The sequence below is a fragment of the Haliotis cracherodii genome, unplaced genomic scaffold, assembly GCF_022045235.1.
Source record: "Haliotis cracherodii isolate W230 unplaced genomic scaffold, xgHalCrac1.p SCAF_13, whole genome shotgun sequence".
Taxonomy (NCBI): Eukaryota; Metazoa; Mollusca; class Gastropoda; order Lepetellida; family Haliotidae; genus Haliotis; species Haliotis cracherodii.
The window spans coordinates 32,918,129-32,941,282 of record NW_027266268.1 but is presented as its reverse complement, the minus strand read 5'-3'; the positions used below and the strand labels follow the sequence as shown (position 1 = coordinate 32,941,282).

General features: G+C 42.7%; 1 protein-coding gene across 1 annotated transcript; it reads right to left on the bottom strand.

Annotated features, from left to right (window-relative positions):
- Positions 1-1,686: 1,686 nt before the first annotated feature.
- LOC139459201 (sodium/glucose cotransporter 4-like) lies at positions 1,687-22,749 on the bottom strand. Its single transcript, XM_071240656.1, has 15 exons — positions 22,283-22,749; positions 21,076-21,147; positions 20,299-20,403; positions 19,345-19,404; positions 18,770-18,874; positions 17,906-18,011; positions 17,181-17,261; positions 14,285-14,493; positions 13,385-13,520; positions 12,762-12,869; positions 9,761-9,911; positions 8,939-9,107; positions 7,969-8,184; positions 3,919-4,048; positions 1,687-3,376 (listed from the first exon to the last, which is right to left on the bottom strand). The coding sequence occupies exons 1-15, from the start codon at positions 22,358-22,360 to the stop codon at positions 3,168-3,170; spliced, it is 1,935 nt and encodes a 644-aa protein (XP_071096757.1). The 5' UTR covers positions 22,361-22,749; the 3' UTR covers positions 1,687-3,167.
- Positions 22,750-23,154: the final 405 nt, after the last annotated feature.

Genomic DNA, 23,154 nt, shown 5'->3' with positions numbered 1-23,154 from the left:
AAAGTGTGACACCTGGCCATATTTATTAATGATAGATGTACCCCAGTCTCTCGAGACAGTCTATTCATCAAATAACACCCACTTTATTGTTATGGAAGCAACGTGATTCTCTAGTCTTGTCTCGAGTCTTCGGTGTTGATAAATTTGGAATATCGAGCTTGGTATTGAACTTGACTTGATCTTTTGGTGTACGGGATTGTGTAAATGCGTCTATTTAATTGTGTCTATTTATGAAAGAAATCACGTAAATTTTTAAATGTGTTTTCAATTCCAACGTTTCTATAAGACTTGAGGGTAAGACTTCTTTTCCAGCCACTTTCTTGTCAGAAAGATGCTGAAGATATTGTACATGCACTTCAATGAGTTCGTGAACTGATATGTCGAGTTAACTTTATTGAAATGTTTTACACCCGCTTGCGACAAGTTCTACTACACCAAATCAAAATCAGTCGTTCAACAAGCAGTTTGAGAATCTACAAGGAGTTACACAAAAACTGAATACCTATCAAGTTGTCTCAAAATTAGGTGACACAGTGGTCAGAAGCCCTGCCTCTCTGTGGAGAGTTACCTCCCTTAGCCAGTTCTACCTCTACTGGCTCAGTGTTTCAGGTTCTACAACGCCAAATCAGAATGAGTTGTTCAACAAGCAGTTTTGATTGTTCGCCTTCAGTGCAGATTGAATAATCTGGCGTGTGATTGGATGATTTTGTGTAAGATGTTTATGTTGTTGAAACGTACATCCACCCAGTAATTAAAACTGCCCATGTTTTTCTATATTTAGTGCTGTCTTTTGCTGAATGTGATCACAGATATTTTCAAGCAAGTGACATTTGGTGCGGAAGAGGGGGTGGTGTGTTTAGCTTCCTGTAATCGGTAAAGAAGCTGGCTAAGCTAGTCTTTGTTTTTTTTTGTTGCTCTGAGACCGAACTGTAAACACACGTACGTGTATTCATTGTTGTGTGGTGGTCGGCCATGTCCGCCAATACAGCCGAAGCTACCCGAGAGCCGCAGCCCGTGCCAGGGAAGCTGCAGGACCCAGAAATCCTCCCAGCCAATCAGCTAGCCGGGATCCCATGAGGGAATCAGTCAAGTTCAAAGCAAGCAAAGTAAGTACACGTCTTTTATGGCCTTTCGCTTACCTTTGCTAAAGTAACTGACTCACGATAGTGTCAACTGTTGCCACTGGTACTATTATCATCGGGATGGTACCGACATAAGTTTACACTACAGTTGGATTTTTAGTTATTTTAATTTTTTTTATAACTTATAACGTTACTATAGAAGTCCATGGGAAAACACTGGGTTGCGTGGAACCTCCAACGTATCTCTAGGAGGCGCTTGAACAACATGTATAGGCCTATATATTTCTACAGCGAAGCGTCTGTGGTAGTATCACCATCTGTGAACTTTTCAATTTTTGTTTGACAGTTATTGTCTTGAATGTACATAGCCTTATATTTTTGAGATGACGTTTTCTTTTCGAGGCAGGCGTTGTTTTGTTTCAAGGTTTTTTTCCAATATTGTTTCATATGTCTCTCTTTTTACGTTGTTTGAACCGGATACCGCAGTAAACGGATGAATCCACACATCACAGAAGGAAGTATGTGTATACATTTTAATTATACGAACATATGAAAAAGACACATGACACAACAAAAATAACCGCGTCACTCACTACTCGTGAAGATCCGTGTTAGAATAGATCTTCAGCAATCCATGCTTGTCTCCTGTGAAGATCCGGGTTAGAATAGGTCTTCAGCAATCCATGCTTGTCTCCCGTGAAGATACGGGTTAGAATATGTCTTCAGCAACCCATGCTTGTCGTAAGAGACGAGGAACGGCGGGGGACACCAGAAATGGGCTTCCCGTTTTTTACCCATGTGGGGAATTGAACCTGGGCATTCGGCATGATGAGCGAACGCTTTAACCACCAGGCTACCTCACTGCCCACGTACCTTGCCATGCTTGCCGTAAAAGGCAACCATGCTTGTCGTTAGGTAGAGGCGACCATCGGGATAGGGTGGTCAGGCTCGCTGACATGGTTGATGCATGTCATCGTATCCCAATTGCGTGGATCGATGCTCATGATGTCAATCACTGGATTTTTTATCCAGACTCGATTATTTACAGACCCAGACTGCAGTGCCATAGCCGGAATATTGCTGAATGCGACATTAAACAACAAACAAACCAATCTCTGTGTATCTACTAAGTACTAGATACGTTTAGCAAGTTCAGGACAATATGAATAGTGCACAATGATCTGATTTCATGTAAGACATTGAGTCATTACCAGTAACTGTCTACAAAATGTATCTTTTTATGGAAAACAAAATTAAACCCACCAGTACTGAGTCCCTTGTATCGCAACCACTACCAGAACCTAACTTACGATTACCATATCGCCCCTAGTCCTTCATCACCAAAAAAGCAGAACAGGTTCTCAGAAACCAAGATGGCCGCCAGCCTAAAACTGCTACCTGCTTTCATTTTGGCTTTTGAATCGTGATTCGTGAGTAGACATATATATCTGGAGGTAAATACGGAAGATATCTAGGTTATTAAAACATGTAGAAGGGCACTTGGAACGCACCTACGAGGCAGATTGGCAGACTTTTTGACGTGACCATCCGTATCCCTAAGAGTTACATATTGGGCAGCTGCTGTAGCTGCTCTTTGGCGCAATAAGTATATTCCATATTATTATCTCAATAATCTGAATATGATTCTATCCAAAAACATCATTATTTTTGTTGCAAAATATTTATATTATATATTGTAAAATAACTGTTTTAATTCTACAGAGGCGATATCTCCGTTTGATAACGTAGACCGGAAATGGACACTTGACAGTTGCAATGCTGTTACGGTACGATCCCGTTATACTGATTTTAATACACAATCTGAGAGAGGAATACAACTGACGGAAAGGTCAGTCATTCGTAACCACTCGTCGGCGTTCACTTAAAAAAGGCGATTAGTGGGTAAAAGCTACAAATACTCTGAAATTAAGCAGTGTTCTATATCCCGTAAGTACTACAACCAATGAGACCTTGTTAATAAAAGCGACTAAACCCTTTCCATATTCATAAGAAATTTCTGCTAATAGCAGAGTCGATTGTACGATTCCGACTATATCATGAGCATGACTTGTGTTTAAATCATTCCTAAGCGAACAAGCCCAGAAGAAACACCGTTACGCCCATCACAATAATGGCATTCAAGTCCAAGAACTTGCTGACCCAGGGAGCCTCGTCCTGGCCTCTGTAGCGCATCGCTTCCGCTTCCTCCATCGCCTTGGTTACTGGTTTAGGCTTGAAGCTGGAGTAGCAGCACAGGATGTTGTATACTTTCTCCTTGAAATTAAATTTTCCATCTGGAATAAAATTAAAGATCCCGATTAGAATACGGATAGAACACGAATAGGTAGTGCGTGCGTGAGTACTTGAGTGCGTGCGTGCTTGTTGTTTGTTTCTTTGTTGTTTAACGCCGCACTCAGCAATATTCCAGCTATATGACGACGGTCTGTAAATAATCGTGTCTGAACCAGACAATCCGGTGATTGATATCATGAGCATCGATACACGCTATTGGGATCGATAACATGCATCATTCAAGTCAGCGAGCCTGACCACCCGTACTAGACCGGCCTCATGCCGGTTTTATAGTGGTAGCTTACTGAGGTACCATGCCGCAGACTCAAAGCCAGTCGTCCTTGTTTTATCCTCTTTATCTACCGTCGCATCAGCATCTGATTCAAGATTGTTGCACTTACATAGTGACGTGCACGTGTGTGCGTGTCCGCTTGTACTAGTCCGGACTAATGCCGACTTTATGGTGCTAGCCCACTGTTTTTTTTCTTTGTTGTTTAACGCCATTAAAAACAAAACAAATTCTCTCACCCTTCCCCAAACATACCTGTTTCCACTTCTTCATCCGTTTCTTGGTGTACGTCAGCGTTCCTAGCAGCTTCGTTGTCGTAGTCCTCTTCATCGTCCGTGTCCTCTCGTGGCTCGGAGTAACGAGTGCTCCACGTGACCCGCCGTAGCTGCAGAAAGACGTAGACGATTAAATGATGGTAAATTATGACCTTGAGTGTTTTCATGCCAACCAGGTACAAGACGTTAAATCTGAGCAATATGACGGTAATGTTCAATTAATATACGATTAATACTGGCTTGCCTGTCATAAAAATCTACGAGTGAATTCATGCAGAGACCATAAAATAAAGGGATCTAGCCTATGCGCGAAACCATCAGCGCTACGGCTTGTACTGCGCAGGCTAACCGGAAGCTGTCGGAAACGCGTTCACTGAAGTAACTGTTGTCGCCTTATTTTTCATGAAAAGGATATATTTCAAACTATATATTTACGCTGATGTATTTTTTAACATTGTCAACATTACAACTGATATATATTAGTGCGCTAATGCATATCGTTGTCATTGTATTCGCTGAATCTGGTCACATTTCGTCTTTGTCCGAGTGAGCGAAATGGCGCACATCTACAATCGGCAAAAGTGCAGATTGTGATTTTCAATAACGGACACTAATTCTCAATGAAAGACTTTGGTTCTAAGGTCTATAAAAACAACACATGTTTAAAATTAGTTTAGTGTCTTAACAAATCTGGGGCGATCGCGCAATTTGTGATTTGGACTCCAGAAATGCGACTAAATCTGATTTTTTTCCGAAATAATTACAACACCTCAACACTTAATTTCCGCCTGCTTTCAGACGAATATATTCCTATTATCGATCCTGAAATGAATATGTTTATATACACCAGATTTCCCCTTTGTCTTGGTACCCAAATCATTTAGGTACGATCTGTATTTATGTTTTTTTTTAATATTTTTGGCGCAAACCCAAATATATACGTCATATATTTATAGTTAAATTACCATTAAGGAGACGGCATCATATGCATTTTGTCTGTGATTATGGTCCGAATATATTTTTTGAAACATACTAGAAAGTTTTTGTTTTTGTTTGTTTGTTTGTTTAACGCCGCACTCAGCAATATTCCAGCTCCAGAAAAGTGTACATATTTTGACGATGATAATATTTATATTCTGCAGATTTTCTCTTTATTAATTATAACAATTAATTTATTTTTCTGTTTTCTACCGTATATGTAATGCAATAAGTATTCTTCCTAAATATGTCAGCACCATACCCGTGCTCATGGGTTTCACCGAAGTGGTAAACGTCTGAGACCTGCATCACTTCGGGCTTTCCTCCCACATTAAGCTGACACGCCGTGATATAACTGGAATAATGTTAACAGCGGCGTTAAACCCAACTCACTCACTCACTCTTCCTAAATATACTGAGTCAAATTAAAAACTTCACATTTTTAAAAGTAATCCCATATATGATATACAATGGACAAATGTATCAGAGAAGGTAATTTTAATCATTAATGTCCAAAGAAGGATTTTAATTAACGGTGGTAACCATAATTTGTTCAAAGCACCTACGGTATTCGGTAATAACATCAACAGTTTAAATCATAAGTCCCAAGTACGAGAATCTGATGGCACACAAGTTCAGTAGCGTGTATGGCCAGCATGTGCGTTGACAACTGCCACACAACGCCTCCGCATGGACCTTGTGATGCTTGTGAACACATGACTGGGAAGACGACGCCATTGTTGCTGCAAAATGGTGCCAAGATCTTTCAAATTCTGTGGTTGGTTCTGGAGAGTGCGCAGACTTCTGCCAAGAGCATCCTAGACGTGTTCGATGGGATTGAGGTCGGGAGACCTTGACGGCCAGTCTATGACGTTGACTCCCGCATTCTGAAGGAAATTCCTTGTCAAAATTGCTGTGTGGGGTCTGGCATTGTCGTGATTGAAGTTCTGGTGCCAGTACCTAGTCGCGGTGAGCAGCAGCGTTGAGGTTGCCACGGATGACAAGAAGCCTGGAACGTGCATTGCCACAGAAAGCACCCCACACCATGACAATTCCGCCTCGAAATCTGTCAACTTCCAGTACACAACACTGGGCGTAACGTTCATGACGGCGCCTCCACACCCTCGCCCTACCATCAGCAAATCGAAGATTAAATCGGGATTCATCACTGAAGACGACTTGATTCCAATTCCTCTGAGTCAATCGTAAGTGTCGCTGTGCCCACAATTGACGTTGACGTCTGTGTAATTGAGTGCTCGCGACTTCAGCTACGGACGTTCCCGTCTGCAACATGCCGATGGCACGTTCACTTTGCACATTTGAAAGGCGTGGCATGACAAATGGCCGTAAAGACTTTTGTTTTCTTGTGTTTTTCATTTTTTGTTAATGACTGCTAACAAGTATGGCTGAAAACACGTGCGGTATTATGGCCACGTGACCAGTTGCACGTGAAAAAACACTTTTGCCAGTACGGTGCTGTGCACATGATTTTGATCGATTCACCTGCACAAAAACGGGTGTTATCTGAAGACAATACGTGTCCATTACTGTTTAAATACACAATAAGGACCCACAATGATAACTGGTCAAAATGTAAAAATATTCGGATTGTGAAGTTTTTAATTTGGTTCAGTATATGAATTATGCGCTATATATGATCTTAGGTACAACTGACTTTGTGTATTAGACAACATTGAAATCATGTAAAAATAATAATTCATTGTATGAAATATTTATATCATGAAATTAGCATTTGCTTGTGGATGCCAAGAAAAAGGAAGGTTAATATTGGCAGTCGTCGGAAGGGCTACTCCAAGAGGACAAGAAGGTGTCAGTAACCAGAGCTCCAGATAAGCTTTTGGTGTTGTGGGTATTTTACCCATGCATTTTAAAATCATTGGGTATCAGTAATTCAATCTGCGTATTCAAATTTCTGTTACCCACTAGTTTTTACAGATGTGGGTATTTAAGTTAAATATTTAAAAACACTATTCATCTAGTCCCCGCAAACTGGTGTCGTGTGGGTTCGAGAGCTTTATAGGACTCAAAAATACCACGATATTTCCACAAGAAAGTAAGTGTGATGGCAAATGATCATGATGTAACTGTCATCGTGGAGTTTGGCAAGGTTGACGGAATGCCCGTTAATAATTCAAATAAAGTTGCTGATTTGCTAATTGAATACACAGGGTTACTTCACAATATTTTGATGATACGCACAAGTTTTATTTTTGTAGCGTATCTGTAATGTTCGTTGCGTATTTGATACGCTTGGATTATATTTTACTGCGTATTTCTGCATTTCTGATGCGTATTTCACGCAGATACGCAGCTTATCTGGAGCTCTGCAGTAACATATATAGATCATGGATTGTTTGGTTGGTTTGTTGTTTAACGCCGCACTCAGCAATATTTCAGCTGTATGACGGGCGGTCTGCAAATAATCGAGTCTAGACCAGACTATCCAGTAACTGATATCATGATCATTGATCCACGCAATTGGGATCGATGACATGCTTCAATCAAGTCAGCGAGCCTGACCACCCGATCCCGTTAGTCGCCTCTTACGACAAGCATAGTCGCCTTTTACGGCAAGCATGGGTTACTGAAGACCTATTCTACCCCGGATCTTCACGGGTAAGATGATGGATTGTCCTTTTCTAAAATTAATACATTAACATATCAGAGTTTGTGATATTTTGTTTTGTTTAATAGTAAAAGCTGCATGTCTCCTGCCAAATTATTGTATGGTCATGTGAGTATAAATGTAGTCGCACAAAGAACATGTCAAACGTTGAAAACGAAGTCCCGTGTTAAATTCCCCACATGGGTATAATGTGTGAAGCCCATTTCTAAGCCCATATTGCTAAAAGCGGTATGCAATCCAATTCACTCACTCACCTGATTGGTTAAACCGTGAAAGAACAGTGTAATTTGATTGGATGTCTATTTTTAGCGTGATGTTATTCAAACCAGCTTCAAAACAAAGGCTCGGGCGGTATGATGCATGTAATTAATATAATTCAAAATGGCCGCACTACCCTTGGCCTACCTTCGCTTCTGGTCTCTTCTCGGTCACGAGACTGATAACGGTGCAGACGACGGTGACTATGACGGTCAGGATAATTGCGAAGTACAGGTAGTTCACTTTGTAAAGGACTTCCGGTCTGGTCTCGTCCTCGCCGCACGCAGGTTTGGAGTAGGCGAGATCCATGATCAACCGACTCATTCCGACAGCGAGTCCCAACATCAGGCTCCAGAAAGCCGCCTTGTGACAGAAGCATTATATGAAAAACCATTTAACCCACACATTTTCAGTAATTGGAGATAGTACAATGTATTTAGACCCTAGTTAAAAATATTGGTTACGTCATGACGACCCGTCTCGATCCGGAAAACAACCACAAAACAGTCTTAGCTCCACGACTATCGCGGGTTTGTTTGTTGTTTAACGCCAGGCTCGGCAATATTCCAATTAAATAATGGTGGCCTGCAAATAATCGACCCTGAACCATACATACAAGTGATTGATATTATGAGTAACGTCCGAAACCATTCAACAAAGTCAACTAGACTGACCACTCGATCCATAGAGTGACCTCTTACAGGCATATGTTGTTGGGGGCCTATTCTTCCCCGATCACCAAGAGACACAGTGGTAGTGCTTGAATATTGATAAAGTCGTGGTAAATCAAACTCCATTTTATATGCTTGAATGATGCGAAAGTCATCGTAAGCCAAACCCACTCGTTAAGTCAGCTATGATTTGGCTTGGTTTGTTTGTTGTTTAACGCCGGGCACAGCAATATTCAATCTTCATGACGGCGGTCTGTAATACTAGCGTCTGGACAAGACAATCCAGTGATTGACATCACGAGCATCGATCTACGCATTTGGGATACGATGACATTCATCAACCAAGTCAGCGAGCCAGATCCTCTTAGTCGCCTCTTGTGACAAGCATAGTCGCCTCTTATGACAAGCATGGGTTGCTCACGGGTCAAGTCAGCTAGGAAGGTCACCTTTTCTGTAGTCCTCTTCCAGGCTATTCCCATTATGAAGACCACGACCCATGGTGGGGACAGATACGACTGCATGGCCTGCACGTATGTCCAGAGTTGTCCCCCTTGGGCGACGTTCAGGATAGGGATCCATGCAATGCTGACAGCTACCAATACCAGGATGAACAGTCTGGGAAGAAGAGGAGATAAGGGTCATTCATTGAAATAAATGCTGAATCAGCGTCTCTGATATGATAACAATATCAATTCAGTTGCACATTACCTGTGGAAATACTGGTTCGTATTTGAGGAATGCGTGCCTTGGGTACGTGGGTTTGAATCCCGGTTCGCCCGTTTGTCAGCACCATACCCGTGCTCGTGGGTTTCACCAAAGTGGTAAACGTCTAAGACCTGCATCACTTCGGGCTCTCCTCCCACATTAAGCTGACACGCCGCGATATAATTGGAATACTGTTAAAAGCGGCGTTAATTGATGCGAATTGATGCGAAGTAAGACACGTATAATTACATAGCTAACATTTAAGATCTGGATTATAGCTCAGATCGTCTTGACTGGGCGCGGCCATTTTGTTTGAAGCAAATGCAAGTGATATGAGAGGTGGAATCTGATTGGTCAAAAGGAGGGACATAGAAGGGACCTAACTCGAAATAACCACTTGTGGGGCTACAACCGAGCCCAGAAATTCCAATCCACTTCGGCAAGTGTGGAAACTGGACTTTAACGTCAATTTACTCCCTTGCCTGGGTAAGATGATTTTGATCTAACATCACGATTGAACACACGATCTGCTGTGAAGAAAGCAATACGTTCACAGGCATTACCTCCCAACAATCATCAGCTCCCTCTCTGATGACTTGGGTCGACATCTTGTATACAGATCTAGTGTGAAGAGGCTACTCGCGCTGTTGAAGACCGACGTCAGTGTGCTCATCAGCGCCGACAGCATACACGCCAGCATCAGACCACGAACGCCTGTAAACAACATGGTCGCCTTAAAGGGGGACTAGGCTAGAGATAGTTGACACTCCCAGCAAACTTGATTCACGTCAAAAGTAAGCTAAAGGCTTCTGGGCATGTGGACTGGCGACATCAGGAACCTGCTGGGAACACTTGACTTGCCTTTGCACGTGTTTATGCCGGTTGCCATAGGTGTGGCAGGATATGCTCATAGCGAACACCTGGTATCATCACATTTTGATAATGATTCATAAACAAATGCTTTATAGTCGAAATCGTAATGGACTCTCCTTTTAGCAGCGATGTCTTTCGATTATGGAAATGGTTTTGCTCCTTTTATGTACTAGGGAGCCAAACATTTAATATTCTGAGGAATATACTGTCCGGCAAAAGAAAATATACACTTGAAAAATGGACTTGACTAAACAATAACAAACGTCATCAAAACGTTACTGGGCCGTAAACGGTCGCCGAAACACTGCAGTCTTAAGGTCCAAGACACAACTATGACATGTATCAAATACATCACCATCGAATAACCATTTCTTGTTTGTTTCCTGTATAGCCACCATCAAACATGGGCGTATCCTTTCTTTTGCCTGGCAGTTTATAAAGAAGCTACAAAACCCTACACACCTGAACAACCACTGGAGTAGATGCTACTTATCAAAAGATTGCATTGCATTAATTTGCATCGGACATCAATTTGGTCAATTTGCCTCAAATTTGGAACTGTCCTCCACATGTGGTGGCTGCTACCGGTAGGGCTGAACAGGATTACCCTTTTCGCGAACACCTGGTGTCATCACTGAATTTCACTGATCAATTCCTAAAATTTCCACCGCAATTTTGACTTTTGACATGGAAGCCTTTCAATTCACTGGATGAATCCTAATGATGTTTTTCTTCCTCTATTATGTATATACTGAACCGCAAAAGAAACGTCACCCCAAGTAACATTGCATGAAAATTTGTCATTTAAATATCTGGGTAATTTTTGTCAAAGTTTCTAAAATGTAATATTACCTTGTCCGGAAAAAGGAAATTTGATGATAAAAAACCCAAAGCAGATGACAATAAAACCGATCGCCCAAACGCATCACGGCAACGGCCATGGTAACCCGATGCACGTGAGTTCCGTGCAAAATGAAATGCACATGCGTTCCCCCAATTCTTGCCCTATACAAATCCAGATCGGATAACATTCATTCGTTATTGAATTACTACCACATGCCAAGATTGACAAGAAATCAGCGATAGCAAGTCCTTGGACGAATGCAAGCTGGACAAACCGCCCGGCAAGTAAGACCATATACAGGCTCCAGCAACGGTGCCAGACCACAAACACTACAGATGACCGACCACGTGATGTAAGACCAAGGGTCGCCATCCGACGTCAGGATCGTCAGATTGTGCGACAGCATCTTCAAGATCGCTTTGTTACTGCTCGACAGACCATGGGTCAATTGTCAAGACCAGCGACAAATTAGTGCGGTCACCGTGCGTCGACGATTGATGAGCAGACACCTCCACTGTCAAAGGCCACAATGAGGACCCATTCTGACACCACGTCATCGCCGGGACCGTCTTCAGTGGGCAACACAGCACCACAGTCCTCATCTCAGACGAGAGCTGTTACTGTATCTCAACAGCAGATGGCAGAGAGAGAGAGAGAGTCTGGCGATGCCGTGGGGAACGTTATTCGGATGCTTGTGTTGTTGAGAGAGACTCGTGGGGTGGTCCGAGCATCATGATGGGGGTGGAATTGGTCTTGCACAGAGGGTCGGCCCTGTGGTCTTCCAGAACATCGGTCCAGGGAGAGGCAATGGTGTCACAGCAGCTCGGTACATTGATCAAGTCTTGAGACCACACGCCATACCTCATTTGGCACGTCGCCGCAACCACGAGTTTCAGCATGCTAACGACAGTGTCCACACTGTGAGATCAACAAGAGACTGAATGGCATCACAACCATGCAGTGGCTTGCCCTCAGTCCCGATTTAAATCCCATTGAGCACCTGTGGGACGAGATTCAAAGACGGCTGAATGACGTTCTACCAAGGCCGACAACTGCAGCTGAACTGCGTCAGGCGTTCCTCAGAATGTGGGCTCATGTGCCTATGGCCTTCATCAACCGCCTCATCCATTCTACGTATCGACGTTGCACGGCAGTCGTCAATGCACATGGCGGACACACGAGATGCTGTCTTGTGATGACATTTTCTCAGAGGCTAGCGTTGTGTTTCACTTTAAGAACAGTTGACACTTTAATTTCAACCTTGATCAGTTTTGCCAAGTTTCATCTTTTTAATATGTCTCAAAGTATGTTTACAGTGTTTGGACAAATAAGGTTTCTTATATATCTATCCATGGTGACGTTTCTTTTGCGGTTCAGTATATATTCATATTCTCCTATCAATATGATATCATTCAGGATAAATCAAATGTTTCATCTAAAGCACGTCTTTCTATCAGATATTATCAAGCCACCCCCTCTCTCACTGTGACTTCGGCTAATTTAAGACATGACACATTTTCTTTTGTTCCAGCTAGTTCTTTCAACCACAATGAGATTATACATGGCCACAAAACCAACACACATACCTAATGCGTATATTGAACATTAATACATTACTTGTACATAAAAAAAACCCAAGTCTTTCTCTACCATTCCACGAGGGAGTGGTTGTAGTCAAAGCCTTGTTAAATGTCGAACACGTTGTGATGAATGGATTTATATTATGAAATGTTTTCATTTCTCTGCTGGTTACTGGGTTTACCCGAGGTTGTCAGGAACCAAATGCAATTTAGGGTGACAGTTTTATAAGAAATGTTTGCATTTCTTGATTCTCGTTGTTTTCTTACCTATAGGCAAAATGTTGACGACCAGTTTTGCATATGCGATGTTGGAGCAGCCATTGCGATTCTCACAAACGCTCTCGCAGATGTCAGGGTCCACACAGCCAACTTCATCTGAAGGCGACATCACAACATACGTCAACGAAAAAACACGAACACTAATTTTATAAACCTACTCCCGCCTTTGTCTATTGTATTGAGGTGAGGTGAGGTGAAATGGGGCTTAACGTCGCGTCCACGATTATTGCACTTATAAAGCGATTGACTCTGAGCCAACCAGTCCTTGTTTTAGCCCCTAAATGCCGAGCGCCAGGCAGGGTAACAACAAGTACCATCTTTTAACGTCTTTTGGTATGGCGCTCTCCAGGCGGACGCTCTACCACCAGACGGTTCTATTGTATTGTAGGTATATCTTCTTTCGTGTGATAACCTCAGGGGAGGCTTTACTTTCTCCAAGTAAGACCTGGTGTGAGGTTTTACCTTTAGCTTGTAAGACCTGATGATTTGAGTAGCTGAGTGAATTTGGACTTAAAAATGTTTAAAAAATGTTCTAAAATCGGAGACAAGAAAAGACACTTTTGTCATTATGGATGACGGTAATCAAACCTGCAACCTGAAATTGTACCTACCCGGAAACAGAACCCTTCCCATCATTCCCGGCAAGATGACGATGAAGAAACTGAGGAGTTTGAGCCAGCCGGCCAGAAGTACCCCGCCCTTGGCGTGAGAGTGGGTCTTGGCGGATAGAACTCGCTGAACCATCACCTGAAGCAGGAACAGACCCAGGAAATAGACAGTGGTGGTAAGGAGGCAACCTCGATTATCCAGTGTATTAGGGAACAGACCCAGGAAATAGACAGTGGTGGTAAGGAGGCAACCTCGATTATCCAGTTTTGTCAAGAAAATCAAGTGAAATAAACGGCGGTGGCCAGGAGGCAACCTCGATTATCAAGTGTATTAAGGAACAGACCTAGTGAAATAGACGGCGGTGGTAAGGAGGCAACCTCGAATATCCAGTGTATTAAGGAACAGACCCAGGGAAATAGACGGCGGTGGGAAGGAGGCAACCTCGATTATCCAGTGTATTAAGGAACAGACCTTGTGAAATAGACGGAGCTTTGGTGGCGACTGGGTCGAGGGTATTTATCACACTAGAAGTAGAAAATAATACACTGGATAATTGAGGGTGAGGAAGAGGATCGTGATAACACGGGGGATAGATGCGAGCAAATTGGCAATCTAAATATTGCCTTCTGGTTCAATTCGTCGCCCTATTTACACAGGGAGAATGTCTCAGGGATTAATTCATTAATTTGTGCGCTCTGTCTTCATTGCAACAAGATACTCCAACATATTCTGGATCACTGGCTCTTTTGTTCAGTATAGGTTAATATAGAGTGTCAGTGCTCGTAAATATGGGACACAGTTTGTAGCTCTCATCCTGCATCAAGCTGACACGCCATGATATAACTGAAATAGCGTTCAAAGCGGCGTCAATCTACTCACTCACTACCTGATAGGTTACTGACCTGGTCCGTGCACCACGCCAAGATGGCCATGGAAGTGAGGCCAAAGATGGCGCCGGGCCACGGAATGTCTCCGTCGATGGCGTCGCGGAAGATGTGGAGGGAGTCGGCGCGAGGGAAGCCGCTGGTAGTGTTACCGCATGTGGTGACGTTGGGGACGGAGTGCATGTACTTCTCGAACAACTCGTCCATGCCGCCCACGTTGAGGAAGCCTGGAACACGTGTAGCACCATCACCAACACATACAGGTATTGCAGCACCATCATTTTAGAGAGTAATCCATGTGTCGAGTGAGTGAGTGAGTATGGTTTTACGCCGTTTTATCAATATTCCAGCAATATCACACCAGAAATGGGCTTCACACAGTGTGCCCATGTCGGGATTCGAACCCGCGTCTTCGGCGTGACGAGCGAACGCTTTAACCACCAGGCTACCCGACCGCCCCATGTATCGAGTGAAATATCATGTCATTATATACTCCAGTGTGAAATACTGAGTTTTCTGAAGATGAGAAATGTGATAATTTCATTGCAGTGAACATAACACTTTGACGGAACTATTGCCTTAGAATATATAGTTACCTCCTCTTAAATTATCTCCCCTTCATCGTAAGTGTTCCGACCAAAGGTGTGAAACCACACTTGTCTTATAATCAACACTAACACCTAGGTAAGTGTCGTGACCCCAACAGAAAAAAAGCCTAAATTTTATTCCAATGGCCTTTACAATATTACTTAACTGACGTCTTTGATATAACAAAGGTCTGGGTCCCGTTTTACAAAGTTTTAGTAGCCCTACGGCATGCAGTCGTATGCCAATTCGTAGATCAATGCTCATGAAGTCAATCATTAGATTGTTTGGTCCATGCTCCATTATGCACAGATTGCCGTCATACAGCTGGAATATTTCTAGGTGCGGCGTTAAACAACAACCAACTAACAACACCCCGTTCAAAATCCTAGATTCACTGTCTAAAGAATTATTATTCCTAAAAAGATTCTCAATAGCAGGCCCTGTCCTTACATCAACATACCTAGGCAGATCATATTACGATAACGTATATCACGATTTTCTATAGGATTTTCATGCATAACGGTAACCAGTATGTATTGCCTCCATGATGGGGATGTTTACACAGTGTTAGGTTGTCTCGACTTGCTTTGTCATTGTGATTAAACACTCACCTTGCAGCCGTGACTCATGGAAATTTGACTCGATATCAACTGAAAGGATGACAATGCAGGTTCCACGATCTGGTGCCATGAAGGTGTCCGCACCCCCTACCCCTCTCTCACCACCCCCCACGGGACATTGGTTTGGGACCAGGATATTGTTGTTTGGTGTGGCGACTCGAGTCATATGGGCCTCGCCCCACAACGCGATAATATCCTTATGACTGACGTAACCCGTGCTCTGTGACTTACGACTGACTTAACACACATCCTCTGTGACTGACTTCTCACTTACACACGTACTCTGTGTGACTTACGACTGACTTTACGAACATACTCTGTGACTTACGACTGACTTAACGCACATACTCCGTGACTTACGACTGACTTAACACACATCCTTTGTGACTGACTTCTCACTTACACACGTACTCTGTGTGACTTACGACTGACTTTACGATCATACTCTGTGACTTACGACTGTCTTAACGCACATACTCTGTGACTGACTTCTCACTGACACACGTACTCTGTGTGACTTACGACTGACTTTACGAACATACTCTGTGACTTACGACTGACTTAACAAACATTCTCTGTGACTGACTTCTCACTTACACACGTACTCTGTGTGACTTACGACTGACTTTACGAATATACTCTGTGACTTACGACTGACTTAACACACATCCTTTGTGACTGACTTCTCACTTACACACGTACTCTGTGTGACTTACGACTGACTTTACGAACATACTCTGTGACTTACGACTGACGTGCACACATCCTCTATGACTTATCACTAACGTGGACATTTACTCTGTGCCTGACGAGTGACTTAGCGCACATACTCTGTGACTTACGACTGATTAACACACATACTCTGTGACTTACGAATGCCTTAACGAATATACTCTCAGTAAATACGACTGACTTAACGCACATACTCTCTGACTTACGACTGACTTAACGCACATACTCTGTGACTTACGACTGACTTAACACACATCCTTTGTGACTGACTTCTCACTTACACACGTACTCTGTGTGACTTACGACTGACTTTACGAACATACTCTGTGACTTACGACTGACGTGCACGTATACTCTATGACTTATCACTAACGTGGACATTTACTCTGTGCCTGACGAGTGACTTAGCGCACATACTCTGTGACTTACGACTGATTAACACACATACTCTGTGACTTACGAATGCCTTAACGAATATACTCTCAGTAAATACGACTGACTTAACGCACATACTCTCTGACTTACGACTGACTTAACGCACATACTCTCTGACTTACGACTGACAACGCACATACTCTCTGACTTACGACTGACTTAACGCACATACTCTCTGACTTACGACTGACCGAACGCACATACTCTCTGACTTACGAGTGACTTAGCGCACATACTCTGACTTACAACTAACATAACGTACATTCTCTGTGACTTACGATTGACCTAACGCACATACTCTGTGACTTACGACTGACTTAGCGAACATACTCTATGACTTACGACGGACCTACCGCACATACTCTTGACTTACCACTGTCTTACACACATACTCTGTGACTTACGATTGACCTACCGCACATACTCTGTGACTTACGACTGAATAAACGCACATACTCTGTGACTTACGACTTCCTTAACGCATATACTCTATGATTAAGACGCGAATACAATGATGTCAGTGTACACTGCCGACGTACCTGCCACGAGCAGCCAAAGAGACCCAAACACCATGATGACCGTCTGCAAGGCGTCTGTCCATATCACCGCCGACAAACCGCCTGAGAAGAAGATATATTATTTTCTACAGAAAATATACTGCTGGGGCTGCATATAATACCAACTTCTATGTATAGTTTACACGTGCATTAGAAACAACCATGGATTATTTACATTCGCACATCTTGGTATCCGAAGAGTGTCTTGGTCGCCATGTGATTGAAATATTGGCGATATATTAATACACGGTGGTCTTAACTGGTCATTTTCACAGCAGGGTCTGTAGCGAAGATATGGCAAAAAACAACACACATGTATATATACTGAGAAGTAGTAACTTTGACATTTGACCTTGAAATGACATGCGCAAAAGGCAGGGCTACTTACGGGACCACTGTAAGTCTTTGGTAAGATATAATACACATTCAAAATTCTTTGCGCAGTATCTGAGAGTGAAATCACTGACAGTGGGAGTCAAATTCAGACCAAATTTTCAAAGCAGCCAGGTTCCCTGGGTACGCTGCGCTGGCGCTACAAAGCAGCCCAACTCCATAGATGCATTGGTTTATGTGACTAGTACGAACTGTTCTTCAAGATTAGACGGGACAATTAAAAATTAAACAGTTTACTGCTGGAATATTGCTGAGTGCGGCGTAAGACAACAAAACAACCAACCATTGACCGCACAGTGCTCTTTTCTACCAACCTATGATGGTATAGACAGCGGTTATGAGGGTAACGCTGATGATTGACGAGTACATGTCCCAGCCCACGGACTGCTGAATGAAGACGGCCCCAGCATACATGGCCACCTGACAGGGAGAACGAGCACTGGTTAATTTGTATCATCACCATAAAGCAATATTCCAGGTATATAAGCCACCGACCATGTGATATTCTTGGGATGGTAGGGGGCTAGGATTTTATCGATTTATTTAAACCTTTTCCCCGGAAAATTATCATGATAAAAAATAATTATGCTTCAGACCTTTGAAAAAAAATACCTGCCACAAAAACTAAATAGTTGCAATTTGAAATGGTTGGTCCCCAACGGCGGTGATTGAGATTATGAAGTCACCTCTTACGGCAAGCATGAGTGGGCTTCTGGAAACTCCAAAGGGGGGAGACGGGAAGGGGGTTTCTCGAGACCCAGGGCGCCGTTTCATAAAGCACTACGACAATCGTAAGTCTATGTTAAAGTATGAGAGTTACGGTCTCTTAGCGCTAAGATACCTTCGTGGAATGGACCCAAGGTTCGATTCGCTTCATTGGTTTGGGTTTGGGTTGTTTTTGTTGTTTAACGCCGCCCTCAGCAATATTCCAGCTGTATGACGGCGGTTTGTAAATAATCGAGTCTGGACCAGACAATCCAGTAATTGAAAGCATGAGCATCGATCCACGCAATTAGGGTTACGATGACATGCATCAACCAAGTCAGCGAGCCTGACCACCCGATCCCGTTAGTCGCCTCTTACGACAAGCATAGTCTCCTTTTACAGCAGCTTCATTGGTAAAAACGTGCGGCGTTAAACAACAAACACATTCTGGGGAGAAGCACGACGTTTCTCACTGATATTTTCTGTACGATGAGAAGGAAGATGGCGAGACAGGACAGGTAGATACGTAGACGCCGTCCCCCGAACCTCTTCTTCAGGTACTGCGGCATCGTATACGCCTGAAAAGGGAGATAACCGTATGCCTTAATATTCTGTTAAGTTATAAACAGATGGAAATAGACTTATACTTTGTTCAAGTTCGACCCTATGTCCTGACTTTTACTTTCCAAATATCAATTAAATTATATTTTTATATTGTGACAAAGGTTCAACCTTTAATTGATTGCAAATCGATATTCACCATTAAAGTTTCCTAACAAACAAAACGTTTTTCATGGTTCTCTGTAAGAAGGGGCGGTAGGGTCGCCTCGTGGTTAAAACGTTTGCTCGTCACGCCGAAGACCCGGGTTCGATTCTCCACATGGGTACATTGTGTGAAACCCATTTCTGGTGTCCCGTCCCGTGATATTGCTGAAGTATTGTTACCTGCGGCGTAAAACCACACTCACTCACACTCTGAAAGCATCATTGAACATCACTGTTTAGGGTGGATATGTGGGAGGACACAGGTTTTGTGGTAAGCGCTTACCCCCGAGGCGACATACACCGGCACGAAGAGCCACCCCAGCAGACACAGCATAAACACAGCCTGGAAGTAGAAAGTAGATACAGCGACACCTCGTAAATCCGGACGCTACCCCTCTCTTGTTCCTGTTTGGACCGGAAGTGCAATAGCTTCGCAAACTGGCATTTTGGCTGACGCTTTTTTGGGCAATCTTACAGCAATAATATGTTTGGGTCAAGGAAACAAAATACCGAGTTTGAGAGATGACTATTAATAGAAATGAAATAATGTCGTGATCATTAACTAATATTTCACCACAGCCCCCGTGCAGATCAAATACACTTGTTCCATCTCTTCTCCGGGGTCTTGTACAAAACAGGGATAATTGCCATGAGCCAGTTCCACAAAGCCATCGTGGCTCTAAGACTGTCGTAAATGTCTGATAAAGTATGAGAGTTACGATCAGATTAGCGCTTAAATCGCTTTGTTGAACGGGCCCGTGACAATTATCCCTGTGTTGTACAATATCAAGCCTTGGTCTTTCAACCAGCCCTCCACAGCAGCATCAATTGTTGCTCCTCGTTAAGTCTCTAACAAACTTAGTGTTTGGTGTTTTTTTCAAACTTGAAAACGGCTTAAAGTCACTCGCGCCCAGATCTGGTGGATGGGGTAGAAGCTTGTATCCCCATTCCCCTACAACAGCCATTGCGACATGATAGATGGATATTGGAGTAACACTCAATGCTGAGGAATAAGGTCAATTATCACTGGACGCCAAGATGACTCAACAAACCCAAGTCAGTACTAATATATACGTCACACGTATAACCATGGCCACAACCTAGATATGCCAGGCTATAAAAACCGTATCACCTCATATATTTTTAACAACTTATCTTTTAACTCAGATGGACTTCAATACAAAAACAAATTAGGTTAATGCATGTTTCGCTTTTAAATGTCAGTCCATGTACTTACGTGCCACTCGTAGATGGTGACTCCGATGCCCCCCGCGGCCGCCGATCCCGCCATCCCCACAAAAAAGTGGCTGCCAAAATTGGTGGCGTAGATCGAGGCGCCCACCTGAATAGCAGTTGGGAGAATGTCTTCAGCGCAAGAGGAAGAAGCACCATAGATTAATGAAGGTGGCAGACAAAAATATACCTCGAGGTTTAAAATGATGTACTCAATTTATTCTTTGAACAAGGTTGGAGATGAAAATCAGTTTTTGTTAGTTTGCTGCAAATAATGAAATCAGAAAATAAGAATGAAACAATATTTTGGGTTTTCAGTTTGTCACCACATATATGTGTTGTTCTTAATTTCTTCTGTGTGTAATCGTATTGCTATGAGTCTATATGATTGTAACTTGATCTGTCTGGATGTTCATGTCTTGTTATCTCGAATGTCCGGATATCTCGAAGTTACAACACGGTCCCGCTAACTTCGAGATAACGGGGTTCGAGAGTACATCCAAATAAACGTAAATTTACTTCCAACACCACGATAATTTGTAACCTTTCACTGTTGATAGATCATGCAATGTCACCAAGACATTTATCGCTGTAGATTCTTCAACCGCTTCTGTATCCACGGGCCTGTTGCTTACTGTGCTACTCAGATATACTTATCTATCTATTAACATAAGAATGTCCTCAGCAGGGAACAAACTGATGCCCGAAATAACATATTCAGTGCAACACTGACAAAAGCGTGTGTGTTGTGTATTTTTATACATGGAACGTTCAAACTTACGGGGATCCATATCATGTCCCTTCCCGCCATGAAGTAACCTTTGACACTGCCGGTGTTGGTCGTGCATGATGACTGAAAGCAGACATATAGGGTAGGATATGAAGAATTCGGTTGGCACTGAGAAGTGAAATATTTATTTACGAGCGCAAATGTTTACATTTTTAAATTAACAATTTTAAATCTCTATCCCTTGTTAAAAACAAAGCTCTGTTTTCATGGTACTGTTTGAGATATAGAATTAACCTAGTCATTGGCAGAGGACTGGATTTCAAGTCAAAAACACACCCATGACACACCTCGATTCATATAGAGAATAATGGACGCCAGAGATCCTCTACTTTATCCTTGTCATTATATCTCCATTCTATCATGAATCATACCCTAGGGCCAGGTACTTCAACAGCTTCGATTTGAGACGGATACAAATTAAGCTTTGATAAAAGGTTTCGTCCAATCAAATTGCACTCATGAGCGAGAGAAATTCTGTGCGACGTTACTGACAAGACATACGGAGGTGATGGCATCGTTTATTTGACGAACTATAGTGGCGAATGGGTCCAGGATATTTATCAAAATAAAATACCCTATATAATCGAGGCTGGAATGCAAATCTAGTTCAAAGGGATATTATCACACATGCATTCCTGTTTTCTGAACATAAGTACAACACAGTCGTTTTTAAATGAACTAAGTGTTACGACATCTTCAAGTCATAAGACACCAGCAATCTGATGTTATGCATTGTACGGGAACAATGCGCTTCCTGTGGCCTTGATCTCACAACACAACAAACCCATGTCTGCTTAATTACTAGTAATTATGAGAAATTCATCTGGGGTAGAATAGGTCCCCACCAACCCATGTTAGTCGAATGATGCGTATGATATCACATTTTATCTACATTTGTTCAAAGGTCACGCAGTTTATACCTTTCTTGAAACTGATGGCGCCAGATTACAGAAATCCACCATGGTCATTGGTGAGTGAGTATGGTTTAACGCCGATTTTAGCAATATTCCAGCAATATCACAGCGGGGGACACCACAAATTGGCTTCACGCATTGTACCCATGTAGGGAATAGAACCCGGGACTTCGGCATGACGAGCGAACGCTTTAACCACTAAGCTACCCCACTGCCCAGCGTGATCAATGGGAACTTATGTACCCAGCAGGGAAAATATAAATTCGTCACAGTTCAATTCTTACCCACAATCCAACAGCCATGACCAGTATGAAATATACAACGAGGACAATTATATCCTCCATGTGCAGTTCAAGCGCCATCGTTACTAGTTCCAAGATTCACTTTCCACGTTTTCACCAAAAATATATGACGTGATGTAGCATTCAATGATTACAAAATGTAATCAAAGCAGGAACAGTTCTGTTCGCAAGAACACCAAACGGCTTAAACCGAAGGCTTAAACACGAACTTGTGCACGTTTTGCACAGGTGTCAGTTATTATAAAAAAAAATTGTCTCGGGAGGTTTTGCTGGGATGTTTCAACAAACAAATCCACTTGTCTCGTCTGCTTGTCGTCTGCTTTGGCTTCCTGCGATAATACAACTACGGGACCATCTTCTTGTTTCTAGATGAATTGATTCCCAAACACTACGTCTTCCACGAGCAACTCTCGCAGACCCGCTACCACTGATGTATGTGAACAGCGGACTGGAAATACTCAGCCAAGGCCTCTGTTAAGAGTATATATGCACCGTCACCTTGACATTTTCATTAATGTTAACAGTGACGAAGCAGACGACACAGATAACTAAAATGCGTACACTCGATATTGACAGCAAACAAGCTTGTGTGAACATCTTTGAGGTAAACGTTACCATGCAGATAACCCGATCTATATCTTGAACCATATATACAAAAAAAATTTTTAAAAATCGTGCATAAATTTGTTGTCAGTATTCAACAGCAGTTACCTCCCTTGAGTTGCACACACGGTCTTATTTTTCATGTAGGGGACCAGAGTGAGTGAGTGAGTGAGGTTTTACGCCGCTTTTAGCAATATTCCAGCAATATCACGGCGAGGGACACCAGAAATGGGCTTCACACATTGTACCCA